At 42.0% G+C, this 20,992-nt stretch overlaps 1 protein-coding gene across 5 annotated transcripts in view; it reads left to right on the top strand.

The window, feature by feature from the left end:
* Positions 1-20,992, top strand: part of ARHGAP26 (Rho GTPase activating protein 26) — a 414,762-nt gene that overhangs the window by 319,219 nt on the left and 74,551 nt on the right. For all 5 annotated transcript variants that reach the window (XM_070414706.1, XM_070414707.1, XM_070414705.1 and 2 more), the window contains exons 19-20: positions 6,330-6,468; positions 17,349-17,502. In XM_070414706.1, coding sequence (XP_070270807.1) covers positions 6,330-6,468; positions 17,349-17,502 — 293 coding nt within the window. The remainder of the gene's footprint in view (positions 1-6,329; positions 6,469-17,348; positions 17,503-20,992) is intronic.

Genomic DNA, 20,992 nt, shown 5'->3' with positions numbered 1-20,992 from the left:
CTTTGCTTTGGAAAGGCTAGAGTTGTTGATCTTTGAGCTGTAAATTCTTAGAAATGCCCAAAGATCAGTGCCCCTTTAAAACATATGTTAACTTTTAATCTTATATATCAAGAAGACCTAACAACTATGGAACACCCCACTTAACACTTAGGATAAGCACCAAATCCTAAACAACCTTGCATTCCCAATCAAATGGTAGTATTTTTCAATGCAATTGTTGTGATAGAGTTGATTGGGGCCCACCAGACTTCCTTGATCTGTTGGCGGTACTGAAATACATTTCACAAGTGCTGTAGTTTATGTATAAAATGTACATCAATTAATAAAATGCAATTAATTTGAACAATTTCTGGCAACCCACAACCCGGGTATGTGCCCTGACCGGGAATTAAACCCACCTTTTGGTGTAGGGGACAATGGTCTAACCAACTGATCCACACCAGCGAGGGCTTTACTTTTTTTAGTTTTTATTGCCTTTTCTTCCATTGGTTTCTGAGTGAACTCTTTTTGGTCCTCTCCATGTTAGGTTTAGAGGTAATCTAGATTTACTTGTATGCTGGGCTGGAATGCTTCTGTCCTAGGCCTGTTTCCCCTTTTAAGTGTCAAGTGCTGTGCAAGTTGCTCTTCATGAATGTGATAAGGCTGTGCATCTGAGCATGTATGTTCCCTTCAATAAGCCCTAGATAACAGATCATTGTTTGAACTGTGAAGCTCCTTTAATGTTACTCAAGTAAAGGTGGAGTTTTGTTGTTTTTTATCCTATTCTCTGTCAACAAAGATAACAGGACATAGAGTCTTTCTGGTGCTAGGGACAATCACAGCATCCCATGGATTACCCAGGCCATTAACCAAATGGCACTGGTTCCTTCTGAGGGATTTTTAATAAAACTCCCTCAAATTGTTGATCCTTCTGCCAAAATGCTGATATCAACAGGACATTGGACTTCCAACTGTCCCTAAAAACCCTCTGTGTAGCTGCAGCCTCTGCACTTGGCTTCTTAACTGTAGCAATAAGTGAGTCCTGCTGAGACTGGCTTAGCTTCCAGAAGGAAGGCACTGGGGTTGTGGCTCTCATGCCCTGCGCAGTTTCCCTCCACAATCTGTCATGAGAAAGAGCAGTGTGTGAGCCCTGCTCAGTAGGTCTAGCCCTCCACTCCCAAAGCAGACACTCCAGGTTAAACAAGCCAATGCTTGTTATTACTCATTATTACTCGGGACCCCGATGCATTAGTGTCTCAAGAAAATGCCTAGTCTCTTCTCTCAGAGAAGCCGTTCTGTTTTGCTCTTTAATCCCAGGCCCCTGTTGTTGATTTATTGCCTCAGAACTACTTCGCAGTTATAGACCAAGAACTCTTCATCATGACCTAATTTTCCTCCCATAAAAATCACAGCACATAATAAAGAGTGTGCCTCACACATTATAGGGAGGTTCTCATCCTTGTAAATTGCAGGGGCACGTGACGGATGGGATTAGAAGAGGTGTAAAATGTGTATGAGACATGTGGAGAACAAATTCCACAAATGTCAGTGGTCTACATTGTCAAGATGGGCTTGAGGGGGAGGCCTGTGAAATTTGAATTTTGTAGGCAGCACAAGGGAAAAAGAACATCAAATTCTAACATTGCTGTAAGCGGTTACGATCGATGTTTTGCAAAGAGCAGTAATTAAATTTGCACTTATAAATTAAATCCTCATGTCCCGACTGCAAATAATTCATTGTTGAGTCTCCAGTTATTTCCCTACTTAGACTTTTTTATTGAATGCAATAATGTCTTTTTAACACTGAGTGTCAAATTGTGTTAGGCGCTTCAGTCCTCACCACAGTCCTGGGTTTTTATAGATGAGGCATCTGAAGGTCAGTTCTGTAACTTCCTCAAAGTCACAGAGCTAGTAAATGATAAAATGAGATCCGTCAGACACTAAAATCATGTGATCTTTTTTGTTTTGTCTTCTGACTCTCAAAATAATAGTCGATATAAAGACCACTAGTGGTTAAGATACACAAAATCAAGCTAAGTCCATTCAGCTGTACTCATCTGTGTGACCTTGGACTAATCAGTTACTCTGAGTCTCAGTTTCCTCACCTACCAGATGGCAAGAATAATAGTACCTCCCTTGTAGGGTTGTTGTGAGTAAAATAATAAGATAACCCGTGTAAATAACTTAAGATGATAAGCACTCTAATGATCTTGGTTCTTTTTATTACCTTTTATACCACCCTCGCCTCCTGCTGATCTCTGCCCAGTTCTGTGCTAAGCATTTTATGTGCATTATCATTTCAATTGCTCTGCAGGGCAGGTGTTAGATCCCCATTTTCAAGAGTTCCAAAGTTTGTCTAGCTCCAAAGCCTGTTTGCTTTCTACCCATATAATGACTGCAGTTTCCTAGTCTATATTTTTTGTGGTGATATGACAGTGATGGTGAGGTCTTTGTAGCTGTGGTTGTTGCCCACTGAGTAGGCAGAACCAGGACTCAGCCCCAGTCAGTCTGACTGCAGAGGCCCAGCCACACTTGTCCACTCTGCTGCAAGGCTTGGAATTTATGGTTCTGCTAATTCCATATATAGGAAGTTTGAAATTGGGGTACTTGGAAGAGTTATCCAGAGTTGTATTTTTATTTTACAGTCTTATTCCCCAGTAGCTTCCAGAAGGCTTACAGTCTTCCTAATAACTTATTTCTAAGGCATTCCTGAGTAAGTCAGAATTAGTTCGTAAGTTTGGGCAGAATTAACAAGGGCCTTGTGGCATAGCACAACTCTCCCTCCCCTTTTGTGTTAACTTGGAAAGGCCCTGTGAAATGAGTAGGTTGTTCCAGCCATGTGATAGAGCTTCATAAATCCATTTCTCATAGATTATATAAGCTTTCCCATCCATCACTCATTGGTACTGTTATTCTTCTGGAAAGAATGAAGGGAACTTCATCTCATTCTCTTGAAAGTATCTCTTCTAAACAAAATAGGATTGGAATAACCAACAAAATTGTGAATAAGTCAGTTTCCCATCAGAATTCCAACTGGAGCTTTCAGTACGGAGGCCACACTCTTGGCCTGGCTAGAAGGTGGCCAGACAAGGAGCAGCTTTTGCACAACTTTATGTATTCAAGTTTCAGGGTTAAATGAGCAACAGTAATTTGGGGAATGATCTCTCAGGCTCTTTGATGAAGGTTCATGTCATCTGCTCTGATGTAGTCTGATTTACAAAATGCCCTTGCGCTTGGGAAAACTTGTTACAACAGTGGTGATAGTCTGATGTCTGACCCTTTACACCCTGCAGCGTGCTCACTTGCACACTATTGCACTTGAGCCTGAGTATGGCCCTATCATCTGAGGCTAGGGCCTGGCTCACGGTGAAGAGAACTGGCCTTCAGGATGGTAATACTCCCCCCAGTGAAAATCTTCTTCTAGAGTGTATTCTAATATGCTCTTAGACCAGGGGTGGGGAACATCTGGCCCAAGGGCCGCATAAGGCCCGAGAAATCATTTGGTCTGGCCCTTCCAAGGCATTAGGGGTGAGTTAATTAAATGTTTGACCAAATATAGTAGGTTGATTTTCAAGTTGATAATTTTGTATGGCCCATAAATTATATTATAAATATCCAAATGGCCCTTGCCATAAAAAAGGTTCCCCACTCCTGACTTAGACGAAACAGCCAATGAAATATTATGTTCTCCTGTCTCACCCTGCATGGATGTGTATAAGCACAATTTTTCAGGCGTCTGTCTAAACCCACGGTCCTTCCTTACAATTTACTCTCCTTTGTTTCTCTAGCATTTACTACAGTTTTAGGAAAAGGCAAGTGCTCACATTTTTGGTTACAGTTGAAATTTAACTGTTCCCATTGTAGTTGGTGGGGATCTCATTCTCAGTAACTTGTTAAGAAAAGAGAGACAAAACCTGGGGGACACCAAGCATAACAGGACAGAGGCCTATCACTAAGTTTGAATTCATTTAAAATGTTTTTAGGTAGGAATTGCTGTATGTGCTGTACCCAGAGGCAGAAGGGTTCTAAGAGACACCATTATTTGTTGAAATACATCCTTGTGGGTTTGGAGCCTCTGGCCTCTATAGTCAGGACTGGCTAGAAAAGCTGAGCTGAATGAATAATGACTGCTGAGGACATGGAAAGTGAAGGTGTTAGTTACTTCAGCCCCAGGTTCCTGCCCTGGCCTCTCCTCTGCTTAGCTGTGCTGGTCGGGAAATCTCTCATTGTGGAATGCTCAGCCTGTTTGCTGTGTTGAGTTGACCGGGCAGATGTGAACACTCATCTAAAGGAACAGTGTTTAAATATCAATGATAACGGTGCATGGGCAGGTTGTCACCCAGGAGCAGCCATGGTTCAGCTTATTTTGGGGATCAAAGTAAAGGGAAGAGAAAGCTTCTTAGAGGTTGTGGTCCTTGAGCTTAACAACAACCATAGTTTCTCGTTTCTTCCCCTGCAGACACCCAAAAAGAGACTGGAGACATGTATAGCACTGGTACTTACTTTTAGGGATGCCAACTCCTCTGGAAGCCAAATGATCTCAGTTGTTTTTGCGTGAAGTCCCCTTCTCCCCATACTCCCTTGCCCCAGTTGAACTTAGCTATGTTGTGATTCGGTTTATTTTGTTGAAAATTCAATCCCCTGGGGAAAATATGATAATGCTGTTTTCAGACAGCTGTGTTTGGGAATGAGATGGACTGAACCAGCTGGCTGGCATCATTGGAGCCCAAGGACCTGCCAACCCATGGAGAGCAGCTGTTTGAGCTGAAATTCTTATCATTCTTATGACTTTGCTTCCTATATTATCAGCTTCTTAGTTCTTCTAAATGCACACATGAAGGAGAGAAAGCCATGACAAAGACTCTGATATGTTTAGGGCCACCCATAGTTTAAGGGACTAGGCCGCCATCATCATCCTCTTATTATTCATGACTGTCGGAAAAGAGAAAATCCAGAAGGAGGCTAGCTCTAAAGAGGAAGTGACAATAATGAGAGGATCAATAAATATTGATTTAATATAGTCGGGGTGTTAGAAGATTGTTTAATGAAGGAGGAAATGTCACAATGTAATGTTGAATGAAATGTATAGGATACAAAACAGTATAAAGAGTATAATCGTTATTATGGAAAAGTATTCTTTAACATTAAGTGAGATAACCAATACAAAGCACTTAACCTGGTGCCTGGCAAGGCAAAGACTCAACAAATCACAGCTACTGGATGCAAACTCTAACCATAGGCAACATGTGCCTGGCGTAAAGTAGATGCTTGAAAGATCTTTCTTGATTGCATGAATTAGTGCTGCTATTATTATTTTATGCATTGAAAAATGAATCTGGAAATTCTAAGTACATGGGTTTCTATGTGGTCATCTTAAGTTATATCTGATTATGGCAGCTTAACCTCTCTGCCTCAGTTCTTCATTATAAATGGTGAGGAGAGTACTTATTGCTCAGGTCACTGAGCACTGAATGAGCCGCCCGTGAAACACATGCAGCGGCAGGTCCCTAGGGAACCAACATTGAATGGTGGCTACTGTAATCAAGCTAACTAACCATATAAGTGGTATGTATTATAATAATTCTGCTGTCCTTGTGTCTGTAGAAAAGAAGATGAGAGTTGTCATGATTTTGTCTAACATTTTCTTCTCGTTTTTTACCTTGGACTTTTTTAAAAAAAATAAAATAAAAGCTTAAATGTTTACAAGAAAATAAAACTCAAAAGCTAATAGTGGTTATCCTAGAATTGGGAGAGTTTTTCTGTTTTCTTCTTGATGCTTTTTTCAAATAGTTATATGTTTCTTTTATCATCACAAGAAAAAACAACAAGTCCCCCCCCTTATAAATAAGGAAAAAAAATTGCTCAGCATCAAAGATAACACTAGAAAGGATACCCCCCCCCCCCCCAAAGATGACTGAGGACAGATGAAGAAATGATGCCCAGTGTACACTGGAGTTCTGTTTGGAGTGTTATTTAAATGCATATTTCACACTCTGATTCTGCACAAAGGTGGTCACAAAACTTGAAGCCTTGTTAACAGCCAATGGCTTAGATTTAGCACAGATTTTTCCCATGTCCCCTGGAGAGAAGAACAAAAAGAAGATCAGCGGAAGAATAGGAGAAGGGGTTAGAGATGGAAGTAAATGGTTACCAAGCTCTGGGATACACTTCCCAACAAGAAGGTTTAACCCACTTCCTAGAGATGATTAAAATGAAGTCCTGAGCAAACAGTGGTGGTCTTCTCAAGGTTTGTTGCTGATTCTTAGACATCACCACCCGCCTTTGTACTGGTTCTGCTTTCTCCCCAGTTCACGGCAGCCTATAACCGTCCTGTGCAATTATGCTTGCAGATATTTAACACTGTTCCTGAAATGCCTCTCACCAATGCCCAGCTGCACCTGTCTCGGAAGAAGAGTGGTGACTCCAAGCCCCCATCCTGCAGCGAGAGGCCCCTGACGCTCTTCCATGCTATGCAGTCGACAGAGAAACGTGAGTCCTGTGCTCAGGGCTAGCGTGATGCCCCAGGGACATCCCTTGCCGCCTCTGCCTCCGGCTGCTCGGGGGCCACACCTCTGGCCTCTCTGTGGGCCTCTGCCTTTTGTGTCCTTGAGGACTGTGTTGCACTGTGCCATCCAAGGTGCCACGGTAAATGCTGTGGAGGGCTGTAATTATTATCACTACAAGGACAAAACACAAAGTGGAATAATGACCTGTTTTGCCTTGAAGAGAAGAGGCTCCTTATCAGGATTGGCATCTTTCTCTTCCTTTGTTACAAAAATGAGTTTTAGTAGCCCCTCGCATTTTAAAAGTGATGGCTTTCCTTATCATAACGCCTGAAAACAAATCTTCACCACCCCTCCACCCCAAACATCATGCATTTAAAGATGTCACAGTATCCCATAATACTGCTGTACCTTGGTGTATTTAGTACCATTTGGGTGTTTCATATATTTTGCATTTATGAATAAAGCTACTGTTATGATCTTTGTAGCTAAATCTATTCATAGTCATGATCATTTTCTTAAGGTAAATTCCTGGAAAGATTTCTAGGTCAGTGGATATGCACAATTTTAGGGCTTTGACCCTGTACCTGGATTGGCTTCCCTTCGAATGATAATCTGTGTTCCTCTTGACTGTCTAGTTTGGCTCATTCTCACTGTGGTGTCCACATGGCCTGGGTTCCTCCACATGTACCAGCAAAGGCTTGGAAAAGGCCTGGCCACACCCACATCTGCCACGAACAAGACTGTGAGGTGATGTGCTTCTCGGGTTTCCAGGAGAGCCATGGTCACCTCATGTTTTGTACAAACGTGTACAGTGCAGATTGGGACAGATCAGACAGTGCTGGTAAATGCTGCTACGCTTTCCATAGTGCCGAGGTTATGATGAGACTGAAGCAAAAGCAGCTCTGGGGCCAGCCTAGAAGCATACTCTGGGAGCATGTAGGAAAAAGATGGATATCAGGAGAAAATCAATTAGATCCTTGCCCATGATTAATTTTATCTCACAGGCAGGGGATGAAAGTTAAGGATGTGTGAAAGCAGACCTGCCTAAGCTGCAGAGCCAACTGCTGACCCTGTCTGCAGATGGCGAACAGAGGGTGGGAGACGGGAAGAGGGTGAAGCAATACCTCTTTCCTCCAAATGTTAGTAAATGCTCCCTGAAAACAAGACCAAAATCTCCATATGCTTGAATATTTGTGGGGTGTTTCGCTTTCCCACCATTTCTCAGAGAAGAAACGTTTCAAAAGAAACATTTTTATTGAAAAGTATATAGATGTGTGTAGGTGAATATTCTTTTTAGTAATCTGTTTCAGAATCCCCCCTTTTTTCTGGGAAATTAGAATGGCTCTCCTGGCTTAGAGAGGACAATAGGAGGAGTTGGGTGAGTTGATGCTGAGGAAGACTGGGCCAGGAGCTGGAAGGTTCTACTGGCACTCGCCCCTCCTAGGTTGTAATCTGGCCACCCATCAGGGTTAGATGAACAGGTGACAACGCACAATAAAGTCTTCACACACCTTGCACTTCCCTTTGTCTGGTCTATGGACAGAGACAGAAGACTGATTTATCAAAGCTCTTTGCTGAGTTTACTCTTTGGAATTCAAATATAGATAAAGATCCCACAGCTGATTTGTGGGGGAAATTGCATTTCCATAATGTGTATTCCATAATAATAATTGTATATTCAGTAATGACAATGTTTTTCAGTGTGAGGCCTCTTTCTATACCTAGCTCTCTACTTCCCAAACCTGAATCATTTGCATAAACCTTCATTCACTCTTTGTGCCACAGCCACATAACTCATTCACTGTTGTTTAATACATGTCTTTACATCAACTTTAAATCAACTCACTTCTTTACATGGCCTATTCCTACTCAGTAAAAGCTCCAAAAACATAAGTTTGATGGTCTCACTGTTCTGTTCCCTAATATATAGGAAAATAAATATGTAACCATTAAGATAAAGAATGTTCATCCACATCCAACCCCAGAATCGTCTTGTGTTCTGCCCGTGGAGTATGTACCACAGTTTGTAGTCCATAGACTTTGCTCTAAAATTTTGACTGATTCAGATTCTTCCTGTTAATGTAAATATAAAAAGTCACATTTCTTTTGTCCACTTGACTAGAGTTGGGTTCAGATATTATTAGTTGGTTGTTTATATCACTGTAGGCACTCGGTGATATAAACATGCTGTGCATGGTTTCATGCTGTGATACCTGTCCAGGTGATATGTGACCTTACCTTTCTTCAGATTCTTGCCACAGACCATATACCTTGTTAGAGAGATCATGCTTGTGTGGAGACACACACACACACACACACACACACACACACGCACACACACACACACACACACACACACAAAACCTCTCCTCTACCTTCAAACTTGGCGTATGATTTTTCAGAACCTCATTTCCTCTTATGTCTGCATATCTGCCTCTTTTGAATCCAATTATGCCTTTTCTCCTCGGTGATGTACTTGCAGTTTATTATCTCCTTAGTCTTTCATGGGTCAGCCCTCTCTTCAGTCCCTGAAACTCCCAGAGTAGTTCGCTTGGTGCTTCCGTTTGAGAGGCTCCAATTGTTCCCCATCAGCACACGTTTTCCCCCATCTCTCCGCAGGGCCCCTGCTCTGTACAGAAGTTGAAGCCCATCCTTTTCTCTCAGAAGTGACTCTGTGCCAAAGCTTCCGGCCTCAGATTGTCAGCTGCCTCCCTCTTCCTGGAGAGGAGGCTCCTGAGGGTCACCTTGCCAGGTTTTTCAACTGTGCTGCCAGATGAAGGGTAGCAAAGGATATTAGTGTTTAATCTCTAAGTTTCCATGCAGATACACCACACAGCAGACATTGCACTGGTATATTGAGGTGAAAGGCACTGACAAGCAAACTGTACTTTTTAGTTTTCTGAACAAATGTAGAAGGTAGAGCCCGGGATTAGAGGAAACAAGCAACCAGGTCTCGTACCTTTTAGATTTCTTCTAAGAAGTTGCAAGGTGACATTTATCACTTATGTTGTCCCAGATTTTTAGTATATCCACCAAGGTGTGGAAATATATTGCTTGGAATACTGGTTCTTATTCTTGGGTGTGCATTTGAGTCATGTAAGGAGCTTGTTAAAAATACAGGTGGCTGGTTTCTCTCTGGTACATTCTGAATCAGGTCTTGGCTCTGCAGCTCAGGCATTTGTATTTTAAAAGCTCTCGGGCAGTGCTGAAGACAGCTACAGTGAAGAAGCACTGGCTTGAGAGAGGGCGCACCATCTTGGTTTCTTGTCTTCTGTCATTACCAGAACATCTCTCTGTCTGTCAGGATTGGGGGCGGCCTGGCGTGGTGATTGAAAGTAGGAGCTCTGTGCCCACCGGCACTGTTTCTGTGCTGTCTTGACTCTGAGACCTGGAGTACATTACTTTTCCTGGTCCGAACTGCCATTTTTCTCATCTGTAAAATCCATCACTAGTAATAGCTTTCTTGTAGGGAAATTACCGTGATTAAGTGAAACAGTGCATGTACAGTACTTGACACTGGGCCTAGAACATAGTAAGCACCTAATAAACATTAGCTACGATTACGATGATTATCATATAGCTATAGCTTTCCCTTACATTTGACTAAGTATCCCCCTCGCCATCCCCCACGCCCGCCCCCCCCCCCCCCCCCCCCCGAGGTGCAGATTCCCCAGGAGAGGCTCGTGCAGAAGGGTAATGCAATCTCCCTGGCTCAGCCAGAGCCCGTTTGATGCTTGAGTGCAAATACATCAACAGCCTGGGATGAGTTGTGCAGTGTTGATGGGGGTGGGAATGGGATTCTTGGGCTTTGTTTTACAGGGATCGTGTTAACTAGCTGCTGGGATTATAGTTCTGATTAATTCTTTTAGTTCAGTTAATTCTTCCTGGACCCTGTCCCAGACAGGCCCAGTGAGAGGTTGAGAACTTAGCTCATATACTTTTCATGTGTGTCTTCCTCGTTGAAAAATCACAGGGAATTCATACTATTCAAAGTCTTACGTAATGCCTTTCTCTGAGCAGGCAGGGCTGCAGCCTGTGCCTTTTCTCAGGCTGCCTCTGCAGGTGATGCTTGCTCTGGACACACCTGCTTGTCTTGGCAGATGACATGCTTATCCACATGGGTTCCTATTGTCACACAGGCTGTAAGGTGTAATGTAGCTCTTGGCTTAATTATGTGTGGTTACCATGTGTGATTGAAAACCACATAGTTGATGCATCCATTAAAAAATGATGCTGTGGAAAACCCTTGGCAGGGAAGAAGTTCAAGACCAGTAAATGAAAAAAAGCACATGATAGGCTCAGATCGCTGGCACTTTCACTAAGTGAACAAAGTAGATAGCATATTAGTAGATATGATATTATCCCACTTTGTTAAAAGAAAAAGAGTGTGTGTGTGTGCGTGTGTGTGTGTGTGTTTCTATGTATAGAAAACCAACTGGATATTGACACACCAAAATATAGGTAGGGTATTTGTATTTCTTGTACTTTCTAAATTGAAAAAGTTGTATATTTATTATGCATTGATTCATTTTACCTTATTAAAAACAAAACCTCCTAATTATACATTTAAGTTACTATCTCAAACCCATTTTTCAATGTGTCATGGTATTAAAAATATGTAAATATATAATTGTCTTCTTTCTGATGAGCAATAATATAAGTAGGCAATATGTGGACACCCTCAGATATTGAGAGACCATAGGTTAAAGGGACAGAGTCTTGACTCAAAAGTAAGTTCTCAGGCAGAAAAGAGGACTAAGTTGTGAGTGGGAGAGTATCCATTTAACTCTCATTTTTCAACTCCCTGTTCAGCATTGATTAGAGGCTCATTCGTACACCTTGGTTTTTGAAATGCTCTTGTTTCAGGTCCTGGTATCCCCATTATGCCTCATTGTCCCACTGCCTGAACCATTCAGTCCTGGGTCAGCCACAATGACTTCCCCATTCTCTCTTGAAATCCAGTGTTATTGGCATCCTTTCCCTTTGCAAAGTAAAGGGTTGTTCTGAGCGCCATGGGAAGAGAAATTCAGTCCACACAGGACCAAAATCAGTGGTGGTTTTTGCTGAAGACAACCTGCCACAGGTTGTAGCATCATGAACTGTGTCCTGTGGTCAAAACAATTGACCATGATTTGCATGCATCAACTCATTGTTTATCCTATTCACAGCCCAAATTACATTTTAAGATTATTTTTTAAAATGCCCAAACTGTTTTCATGTGTACCAACACACTGCCCAAATTGCTTTTAAAGATTATTTTTATCATAGGGACTGAGGCTGGGTCAGCGTGAAATCAGACCACCTCAGAATTCGTGTGGCTTGGCACTCCACCAGTATCCAAAGCAAAGTTACAGGGAAACAAAATTGCTTCAGAAAGTGATTCCAAGCTTCCAGTGAACTTGGGTGTTTCCCAGAGGTGGTAAACTCAGAAATTGCAGTGCACTCATCATTTTTTATTGCAAAATTCATTAAGCTGCCACACTATTATCATCCTATCTTGTCAAGATGACACATTGCAGACCTCATTGCAAAACTTTAACAAGCCAGGAGAAAGTACACCTCTCTCCCCACCGCGCACAGGAAAGCCACTGGGTATTTTCCTTTTGCCTTAATATATTTTGCATAAACCCCTGGGTCTCTACAGAACTTCCCTCAGTCTGGCAACTCCCTTTCCTCCCTGTTTGATCATGTGGAGAGAGAGTTACCCCCTTCCGGCTCTGCGAGGCATCACGAGCTGCTGTTAAAAAAAAAAAGTCAGCTTCCCCCTCCTTTTTGCCAGCGAGGCTCGGACATCCAGAAAGATGAGATGCTAGCTGTATTCTTAAAGACCTCCATGCATGTTGGGAAATCTCCCCAAAGTGACCTCGAAGGTCTGTGTTTCATATTCTTCAGCTCTGTGCATCCAGTGGGCCAAACGTGTTCAGGCCTGCTGGGACGTGTGAATTTAGCTTGGCGCTGCGTGTGCGTTCCTGGCCTCGCCTCTGGGTTCTGTGGTAAACAGAGACCCTGCCTCTTGTGTGTGGTGGGGTTGTCATTTAGAGCAAGCAGGAGACACTTGGTAAATATAGAAAGTGAAGTAGCTTAGCTCCCAGATTTCCATGGCAACCCCCAGAACAAGTACAATATCACCAAAATTACTCTGTGGCTTTCTTTTTTTAGTTGCAGTGATTTGGTTGCATACTCATGTTTTTCCGCTCCTGATTTATACAAAAAAACATTGCCCCCCTATAACATGGACTTTGTTTTTAAGGACATTAGCGGTCCCAGTCGGGACACACCTGAAAAATCCAGTCATACAGAACTGCCTTCTTCTGTTCTAGGAGAACACATTTTGATTGTTTATTGTGGCCTTGTATTTATTATTTAGCTTACACTTATTCGTGGAGCTTTAGCAGACACTATGCACAGACTAAGCAGGAATGGATGAGCCGATGCTGACCGCACGAGTCACTGTGACGGATGCCGGATGTTTCCTGCTTGGGCACATGCGCCCCAGCCCTTGAGTAGTTTGTATTTTTAAGGACCAGCTCCACATCCAGTTTGTCACTCCTTGTAGAACATATGTTCCTGAAACCATCCAATACATTACTCATAGATGTTTACAATTGTTTGAAGATTGCTTTTTATCATTTCCTAATTTCTGGGCTCTTGTTTTCAGTGATTACTATTGAAGAGAGGTTCTTGTTGACAAACACATTTGAGGAAGGCAAGCATTTTCACTGAATTCCACGAGTTTAGGAATACTCCTGACTTGTGGCCATTCTTTCTCTCTTAGTCATTTAAATGGTTCTCTGTGATCTTGTTGATTTGACTCATAACCGGTTGTTGTTTTTCTTTTTCAGTCCAGTAGTTTATAATTTTTTCCTTCAGTAATGTAATTGCCGTCAGTCCTTCTTATACTTTCTTATGAAGATGCAGAGCTGGTGTGAATCATCAGTGGCCCCAAGTCCAGCTGTCTCTCGTATTTGAATGATTTGGTTAATTTTATTTTTACTTTTTAGGCTGCCTATTCTCAGTATGTTTTTTCTGTCAGGAGCAAGGACTCATTTGTCCACCTGACAAAAATCCTCCTGTTTTGAGTGACATTACTGAATCACTTTCTCTTTATTTTTTTAATTCATTTCAAATGCTTAAGAACTGGTCTCTCTAGAGCAGTGATCGCCAAACTTTCAGACCTCACGGACCACCAGGGGTCCGCGGACCACTGGTTGGCGACCGCTACTCTAGATTTTGCCACAACTACTAAAACATTTGATTTGCTGTTGCTCTTCTCACTCCCCCACCTCTGCAATAATCTTCACCTTCTTGCTCACCCTCAGTAAGACTTGTCAGCATTTCATCTGGGAAGTATCCACTAGGAATTCTCAGTCTTAACTAGCTGAGGTCTTGCATCCAATGAAACTGTGATGGTCGGGTAGTCAGAGAGTGCCAGATTTCCAGTTTTCCTTATCACATGGCTCACCCAGGTAGACCAATAAAGAGGATGCCTTTTAGGGTGCATAGTTGGCTGTCTTGGCTACAAAACTATGAAATCTTATGATTAATTATATTTTGTTCTCTTCTTGAACAATGAATTCCTTTCCCTGACCTTTTGCTTTTGTTGTTGTTTTGTCTTAGGTTATGACATATGTGAAAGATTCTAGATATCTTAATATAAGCCCAAATAGAACCTAAACAAGAATTTATTTTTTAGAAAAAGAATTCTAATGTCCTTCAGTAAATGGAATGCTAGAAATCCCCAAGTTCAGTTTGGGTGTAGCCACCTGTTTTATTCTATTGACTTTCCTAGCCCAGGGAGGGTCACGTTCTCGTTTTCTACCCCATCCTCATTCCCATGTGAGTTTAATTCAGACAAATACCATGTTTCATATGCTACAGCCTTTCTCATTAGGTCATGGAGAACCCCAGTCTATTAAACTAATAGGAGATGTGTTCTTAAAATCTTTATCTAAGTCTAGTTTTCAGAATGAAATATTTTTATGAGCATTAGGATTCTGATAAAATATTTTATTTTATAAAGCAAAGCATCTTTATATAATGTTTTTTTTTTCCAATTGTGATTTAAAAGTGTTATCTGTCAGATATCCAATCTTAGGTTGCTCATAGTCTACTGAATAAGGTAAACATATGATTAAGTAGATATGTGCAAGTTAATAAATATACCAGTAGGCATCTGAATAAAATACCAAGGAATTAATTTAAGAGTCTACTAACTGGGTACCGTGTTTGCTACTCAGTAGATACTCATTAAATATTCATTGAATAAATAAAAATTGAAGAAGGTTTCATTTCAAATATTCCTTTTCTAATGGATAGTAAGGCAGAAAAAAATCCTGATAATATTTTAGAAAAACTAATATACTTTTAGCAAGATACTGTTTTTAATTTATAGAATTACAACCTTCTCATGGATAAGTAAATAAAATCACAAGAAAATATGAGCTACAGCTATATTCTTCTGTTTCCTCAGAGAATTATGTCATCCAAACTTGGCCTCAAACTAGAATTCATAAAAGTATTAATCTCTCCTCCTGTATAAAGCAGAAAATGTCTCTACTGAACCCCAAAGAAGTATCATATTCCCCTTTTTTTATATGGTGGTCTTGGGCTCCTCACAGTCTTGCAGGACTTGATATGAGTACTTTGTGCAAAGGAAATTTTTACTTATACTGAATCATACTGATAAGTGGCATAACCATTCCTTAGATGCTCCCCTAATTATGTCATTTTAGAGTTGTTTTTCTTCTCAGTAGCAGGTTCCCATTTGCAGGCCTTATTAGTCTGCCTACATCTTAGTTCAATGTAACTCTTTTGGTTTCTCTTTCTTCATTGTTGCTTCCGTTTGGAATTTAAGCTCTTAAAATATGAACAGTTCTAAATCTCTGGAATCAACTTAATAATCTACTTTTTTCAAAATCTACTTAGAGTTAAGCAATCTCCCAATAGCCTCATGGTGTTTTTTTAAGTTTCCTGTAGGATATTGAAAATTTGCCAAGCTATTAGGGGGTCATTGGGTATTTGTGTGTGTGTGTGTGTGTGTGTGTGTGTGTAATGTGAATATTAATCTAACATCATTTCATAAGCATAATATACTTTTACGACATGGCTAGTGTAAGGGAAGAAGTATTTTTATCATGACATCACCCCCTTTATCGGCTAAAGACACCGGAGTTCAAATGTCCACCTCTAAACTACCATGTCAGTGAGCCTAGTCCAGCCGTGGGCAAACTACGGCCCGCGGGCCGGATCCGGCCCGTTTGAAATGAATAAAAATAAAAAAATAAAAAAGACCGTACCCTTTTATGTAATGATGTTTACTTTGAATTTATATTAGTTCACACAAACACTCCATCCATGCTTTTGTTCCGGCCCTCCGGTCCAGTTTAAGAACCCATTGTGGCCCTCGAGTCAAAAAGTTTGCCCACCCCTGGCCTAGTCTGTCTCCTTAGGGATATGGTACACATCTGGCTCATTTCAAAACAGTCCAGTGAAGATTAACCCAGATATATTTCTTGATAAGTGAATCGATTGCTCAAAACATCAGTTGATTTCAAAACATCATATTGATTTCAATATGGCGTCTCTGTTGGTAATATGGGACAAAAATGACATTCTAAATCCCAGTGTTTTGCTATAGCAGTGGTACCTGTGTCATTTAGCTAAATCACAGCAAAAATGTTTTCTTCAGGTAGTGGTTCCAAGTTTTTAAAGAGGGGAAGAAACAGAACATTCTTTTTTTTGCCCTGGCTGGTTTGCTCAGTGGTGAGAGCGTCGGCCTGGGGACTGAAGGGTTCCAGGTTCAATTTCAGTTGCAGGCTTGATGCCCAACCCTGGTCTCGACACATGCTGGAAGCAACTAATTGCTGTGTCTCTCTCACATCCATGTTTCTCTTTCTCCCCCTCCCCCTCCACTCTCTCTAAAAATCAATGAAAACAATATCCTTGGGTGAGGATTAACCAAAAAGAAAGTTCTTTTCTTTGAGCAATGTCTGATGTTTACAAAACACATTCTTGCAAATGATCCCACTTGATCCACAGGACAGCTCACTCTCCCCTTTGTATAGTAGCCAAGAAGCAGAGTGTGAGTGAAAATTGCCTGAGGCCATACTACCAGTCAGGGGTGGAGCCTTGAAGACAACTCAGGTTTCTCCCTCCTGGCCTGGTAATACACTCCAAGCATTAATATGAGTGCTTGGACCCTGGACTCAGTAGTTTTTTATATGCAAACTACTCTGTAGCCCTTACACATCTTTTTATCAAAGAACTAACTTGAAGCTAAACATCGATTGCATAGAGTTACAGCAACCCACAGGGTATGTGTAGGGAGCATTAGGAATTTTGATTACAGTCCTAAGGAAGTAGATGGCCAAATAGTAGATGTTTATGGTTACTTGCTATAGAATCAAAGGTAGGAGGTGGTCTGCAATTTAGACAACATTGGGGCAGGAGTGTTTGAATAAAAGGTGAATGTCACAGAAACCAAGAGGATATGGTTGAACACAAAGGGCTATGAAGGCTGCTCTGTGCTCTGACCATCTGTCAGTCAAAATAAGACACAACTTATGGTGCAGTGGTAGGGCTACTCTTAGGAAAAAGGCTGGTCAAATTAAAGGGGCAGGCAGGGGAGGAGGTATGTCCTATCAAGCTAAGGAGGGGTTTTACTCTAAAATTTCAGGTGACCTATTCCTCTTTGATTCCTTTCCCACTTGTAATTCACATCCTTTCCTATGTCCCATGTTTAACTTCACTGGCCCAAAGATCTCAATCCAATTTCAATATTTGTAAATTTTTATATATGTGAGAACAGACTACTCCTATAAAATAATATTAATATGAGGCTTGTGGCCTTTCGTTTTTCCCCAGAGGAACAAAGAAACAGCATCATTAACTCCAGCTTGGAATCTGTCGTCTCATCAAATGCAAACAGCATCCTTAATTCTAGCATCAGCTTACAGCCCAACATGAATTCCAGTGACCCAGACCTGGATGTGCTCAAACCCACCCGGCCCAACTCACTGTAAGTATGTTTGCTTGCCTGCCACAGCAGGCCCTCGGTCAGCAATTCTGCTGAGAATTTGCTCTCAGGCCCAATCTGACTTTGAGCATTGTCCTATGAATGTTATTTAAATTTCCCTAAACTTGGAGCTTGGCTAGTTTGTTATGGGTTAATCATTATTCACAACATACTGCTTCTTGGCCTTGGTGATCTATGATTTACCATCCTGCTGAGATGGCTTTGGTGATGGCTATTGCTCTTGCCTGTGCTGGCTGCTGGGCATGAAAAGCAGTTCCTTTTGATTTTATGAACATCCAGGCACTGCAGTAGCTCAGTAGATCACAAGCCAGGTCTGTTTCTTTCATTCATGTTGTCTTGGTTTCCCTAATCCCTGACTGTGTTGACAATGTTCAGTTCCAGAAAAAAGCCCCCCAGTAGCCCTTTGAGTCTTCAGCTCCTCCAACCTTAGTGTGACTGTGATCACATACAGAGGCTATAAAAGAGAAGCACCATTGTTGCTTCACTCTTGGGTTTCAAGTACCCATAGCCAACACAGGCAGTTTTGGGGCTGCTTGTCCAAACCTCCATGGAAATTGGATGTACTCTGTTAGGGCCAGAAAGTCCTCCCTTGTGGTTTCATCCCACATTGTTTAGCATGCTTCCTCAGACCACCCCATAAGTCGTGTCAACCGGAGCCTTTGCGGAAAGAATGTGAGGCCATGACCAGAACAGCTGGACTTTGAGGCTGCAGTTGTATAAGACTCGAGAAAAGCAGAGTTGACTTTGCCTTTCTCTAGTGAAAATAGTTTGCGGTTCAGCCACAGATTGCTCTCAGGCAGTTGTTTTACATGGTGAGGCGTCGGGATAGCAGAGCCTTTTCCTGCCCCTCTCTAGCTAAGGTTGTGTGCGTGAAAGCACCTTAGCATTCTATCTCATTAAGATGGCTACAGATGTGCAAAATGGGTCCAACAATTTTTGCCTTAGAAGGGACTAAGGTACATTAAGGTTTGGGAGGAAAAATGACTCTAAAGTGGACTTAAGAGGTAATTATATAGAAAACACAACAACAGTAAGGATGAAATCATACATTGAGAAAGTCAGGTCTCATTTTAGGTAATGGCTTTAAATCCTACCTTGATATTCAGGAAGTTAAACGACTACCTATTTTTTGGTAATATGTTTGTTCACTAAGAAGTGAACCAGTGCCTTAAGAGCTCAAAATGATTTAACGTGTTCAGGTTATGGGCAGTGAGTTTCTCTGGTTCTCCATGGCCAGACTGAATATCTCAGTTGCTCCTAGCCATTAAGGAGATTCTTGTTCCCCACTGCACCCCCATTTTGTTTAATCTCTGTACCTACCAGTTGCTGAGGTCATTTGTTGCTCAGCATGAGCAAAGTTGAATTTCTAGCCCAGGTTGCTTTACATCTTCTGATTCTAGCTGTCGTACCAAGTAGTTTTCTTTAATCTTTGTTTTCAGCAGCTAAGGGCTTGGAGCCCCCTGAGTCACTGCTGAGTACAGTGTGTCCAAAGAGGCTGCTTGAGCAGCTAAGTAGAAAGGGGTTGTCTTTTAAACAGGTCCTGGAAGAGGGGACTTAGGCTTTTTATTTTTTAATTGTCTAGTGATTTGTTTTACATAAAACACTGCGGGTTGGCTCAATCCATTTCACACCATACACGGGGCTGTTCCCTACATGCTGCAGATTTGGGGGGAGGGGCTTTCCCAGGGAAGGGAAGGTGATGCCAGGAACAGTTCTACCTTTATTCTTGAGAGGGGGATTAGAGGTAGATGTATGGTGTTTCTAGCAGGACTGTGGTCCTGCTGAGCTCAGGGAAGGGTCTGACTGACACCTGTGAGTCTTGAGCTCAAGGCAGACTGTTCCTGAGGCAGGGTGCTGATCCCAGCGCAGACACCAGAGTTTGCCACGCCTCAAACACGGGCCAGGCACAGGTCCTGCAAGCTTTGCAGTGACCATTTCTGTCACTCAGAGCAGTGAGATGCTGTGGCTCCCATTGTTTTCTGCGTGGAATTTGCCTGAGTGGCCATGGATACAGGCTGGGTAGTCCTGGCAAACAGAAGTCACAGCATGTTCCCTGAGAAAATTGATTCTGTGAAGTCTGTCGGCACACTGTGCCATGGTGATTGGGCTCAGTTGAAGCCAACTGAGACCAGTGGGTCTCAGTCTCCGTTCTGGACCCTTTCATTCCCTTCAGCAGTGTTCACTTTGAAGTGCACAGAGAGCCTTGAATGGGAACACTTAATGATGCCGATGAAAACAAAACACAGAATCAAGGGTGGTGGATTACCATTAGCTTGTTTGACTATTAATTGAGCATAGGTGGGGAACTAGTCACCAGAAAACGGTCTGTTCTTTTTATTTTATTCATTTGTTTTTCATTATTTTCATAATGACTGGAACGATCACTGTGACCGTGTAACAATCATAATGAAAGAAACACATTGTGACTCAGCACCCTTTGGTACTTCAGAGACTACATTTTGCTGTCTCATTGGTAAATCTTTGCTAATTCTCCAAGGAGATCAGGACCCTCTTGTTTGTGTGGGCATAGTGCTAAGTCAGGCATCAAAATTAGAGATGCCACCATTCTAGCCATGCCAGGGCAAGACTGCAGGGTTGAAATCTTTGGCAGGTCCTCCTGAAGATCAAAGGATACTTGGTAAGCCAGGACAAAAGTCCAGCTAGTCCAAAATTGTCAGCAAGTATTCTCTCCTATTTTGTGCCCAAACCTATGCTAAGCTATCTTGGATAAATGAAAAAAAAAGAGTTTGCAGCCTGGCTAACGAGGAAAGACAGTGGTATATGGCAGTGTTAATTGGGACTTGTAGCTTATAAGTGTGTTTAGAGTTCAACAACTATTAACTGAATATCTGATGAGTACACGCACCAGTCAGAGTATTGGGGAAGGTAGGGTAGACAAAATGTGAGGTAGGCCTTAGATAAGATTTTATGGGTGGATGAAGAACATTCCAGCCTGTGTGGGTCAACCCATGAACCAGGAGATCACATGCCTGGGTTGAGGGCGCCATCCCCAGTGGGTAGGCATGCAGGAGACAGCCGGTAGATGATTCTCTCTTATAATTGATGTTTCTATATCTCTCTCCCTCTCCCTTCCTGTCTCTGAAATCAATAATAATTTTTTTAAAAAACATTCCAGGTAAGGGGTATGACAGAGGTAGAGATGATCCAAGATGGAAAAATAGCCTACAGACATGTGATGAGGGAGGGGCAACTTACTAGTTCCTTTCCTACCACTACCAGTATATGTCTATCCAACCTTTAAAATCAGGACACTTCTTACAAAAATCCAGATTTCATAGACATCCAGATGCAAAAGAAGAAGAAGAAGAAGAAGAAGAAGAAGAAGAAGAAGAAGAAGAAGAGGAGGAGGAGGAGGAGGAGGAGGAGGAGGAGGAGGAGGAGGAGGAGGAGGAGGAGGGGGAGGGGGAGGGGGAGGGGGAGGGGGAGGAGGGGGAGGAGGGGGAGGAGGGGG

The sequence above is a fragment of the Myotis yumanensis genome, unplaced genomic scaffold (assembly GCF_028538775.1).
Source record: "Myotis yumanensis isolate MYYU_CA2020_CCGP unplaced genomic scaffold, mMyoYum1.0.hap1 SCAF_5, whole genome shotgun sequence".
Taxonomy (NCBI): domain Eukaryota; kingdom Metazoa; phylum Chordata; class Mammalia; order Chiroptera; family Vespertilionidae; genus Myotis; species Myotis yumanensis.
Note: the sequence above shows the minus strand (reverse complement) of the source record. Positions and strands in the feature narration are given on the sequence as shown.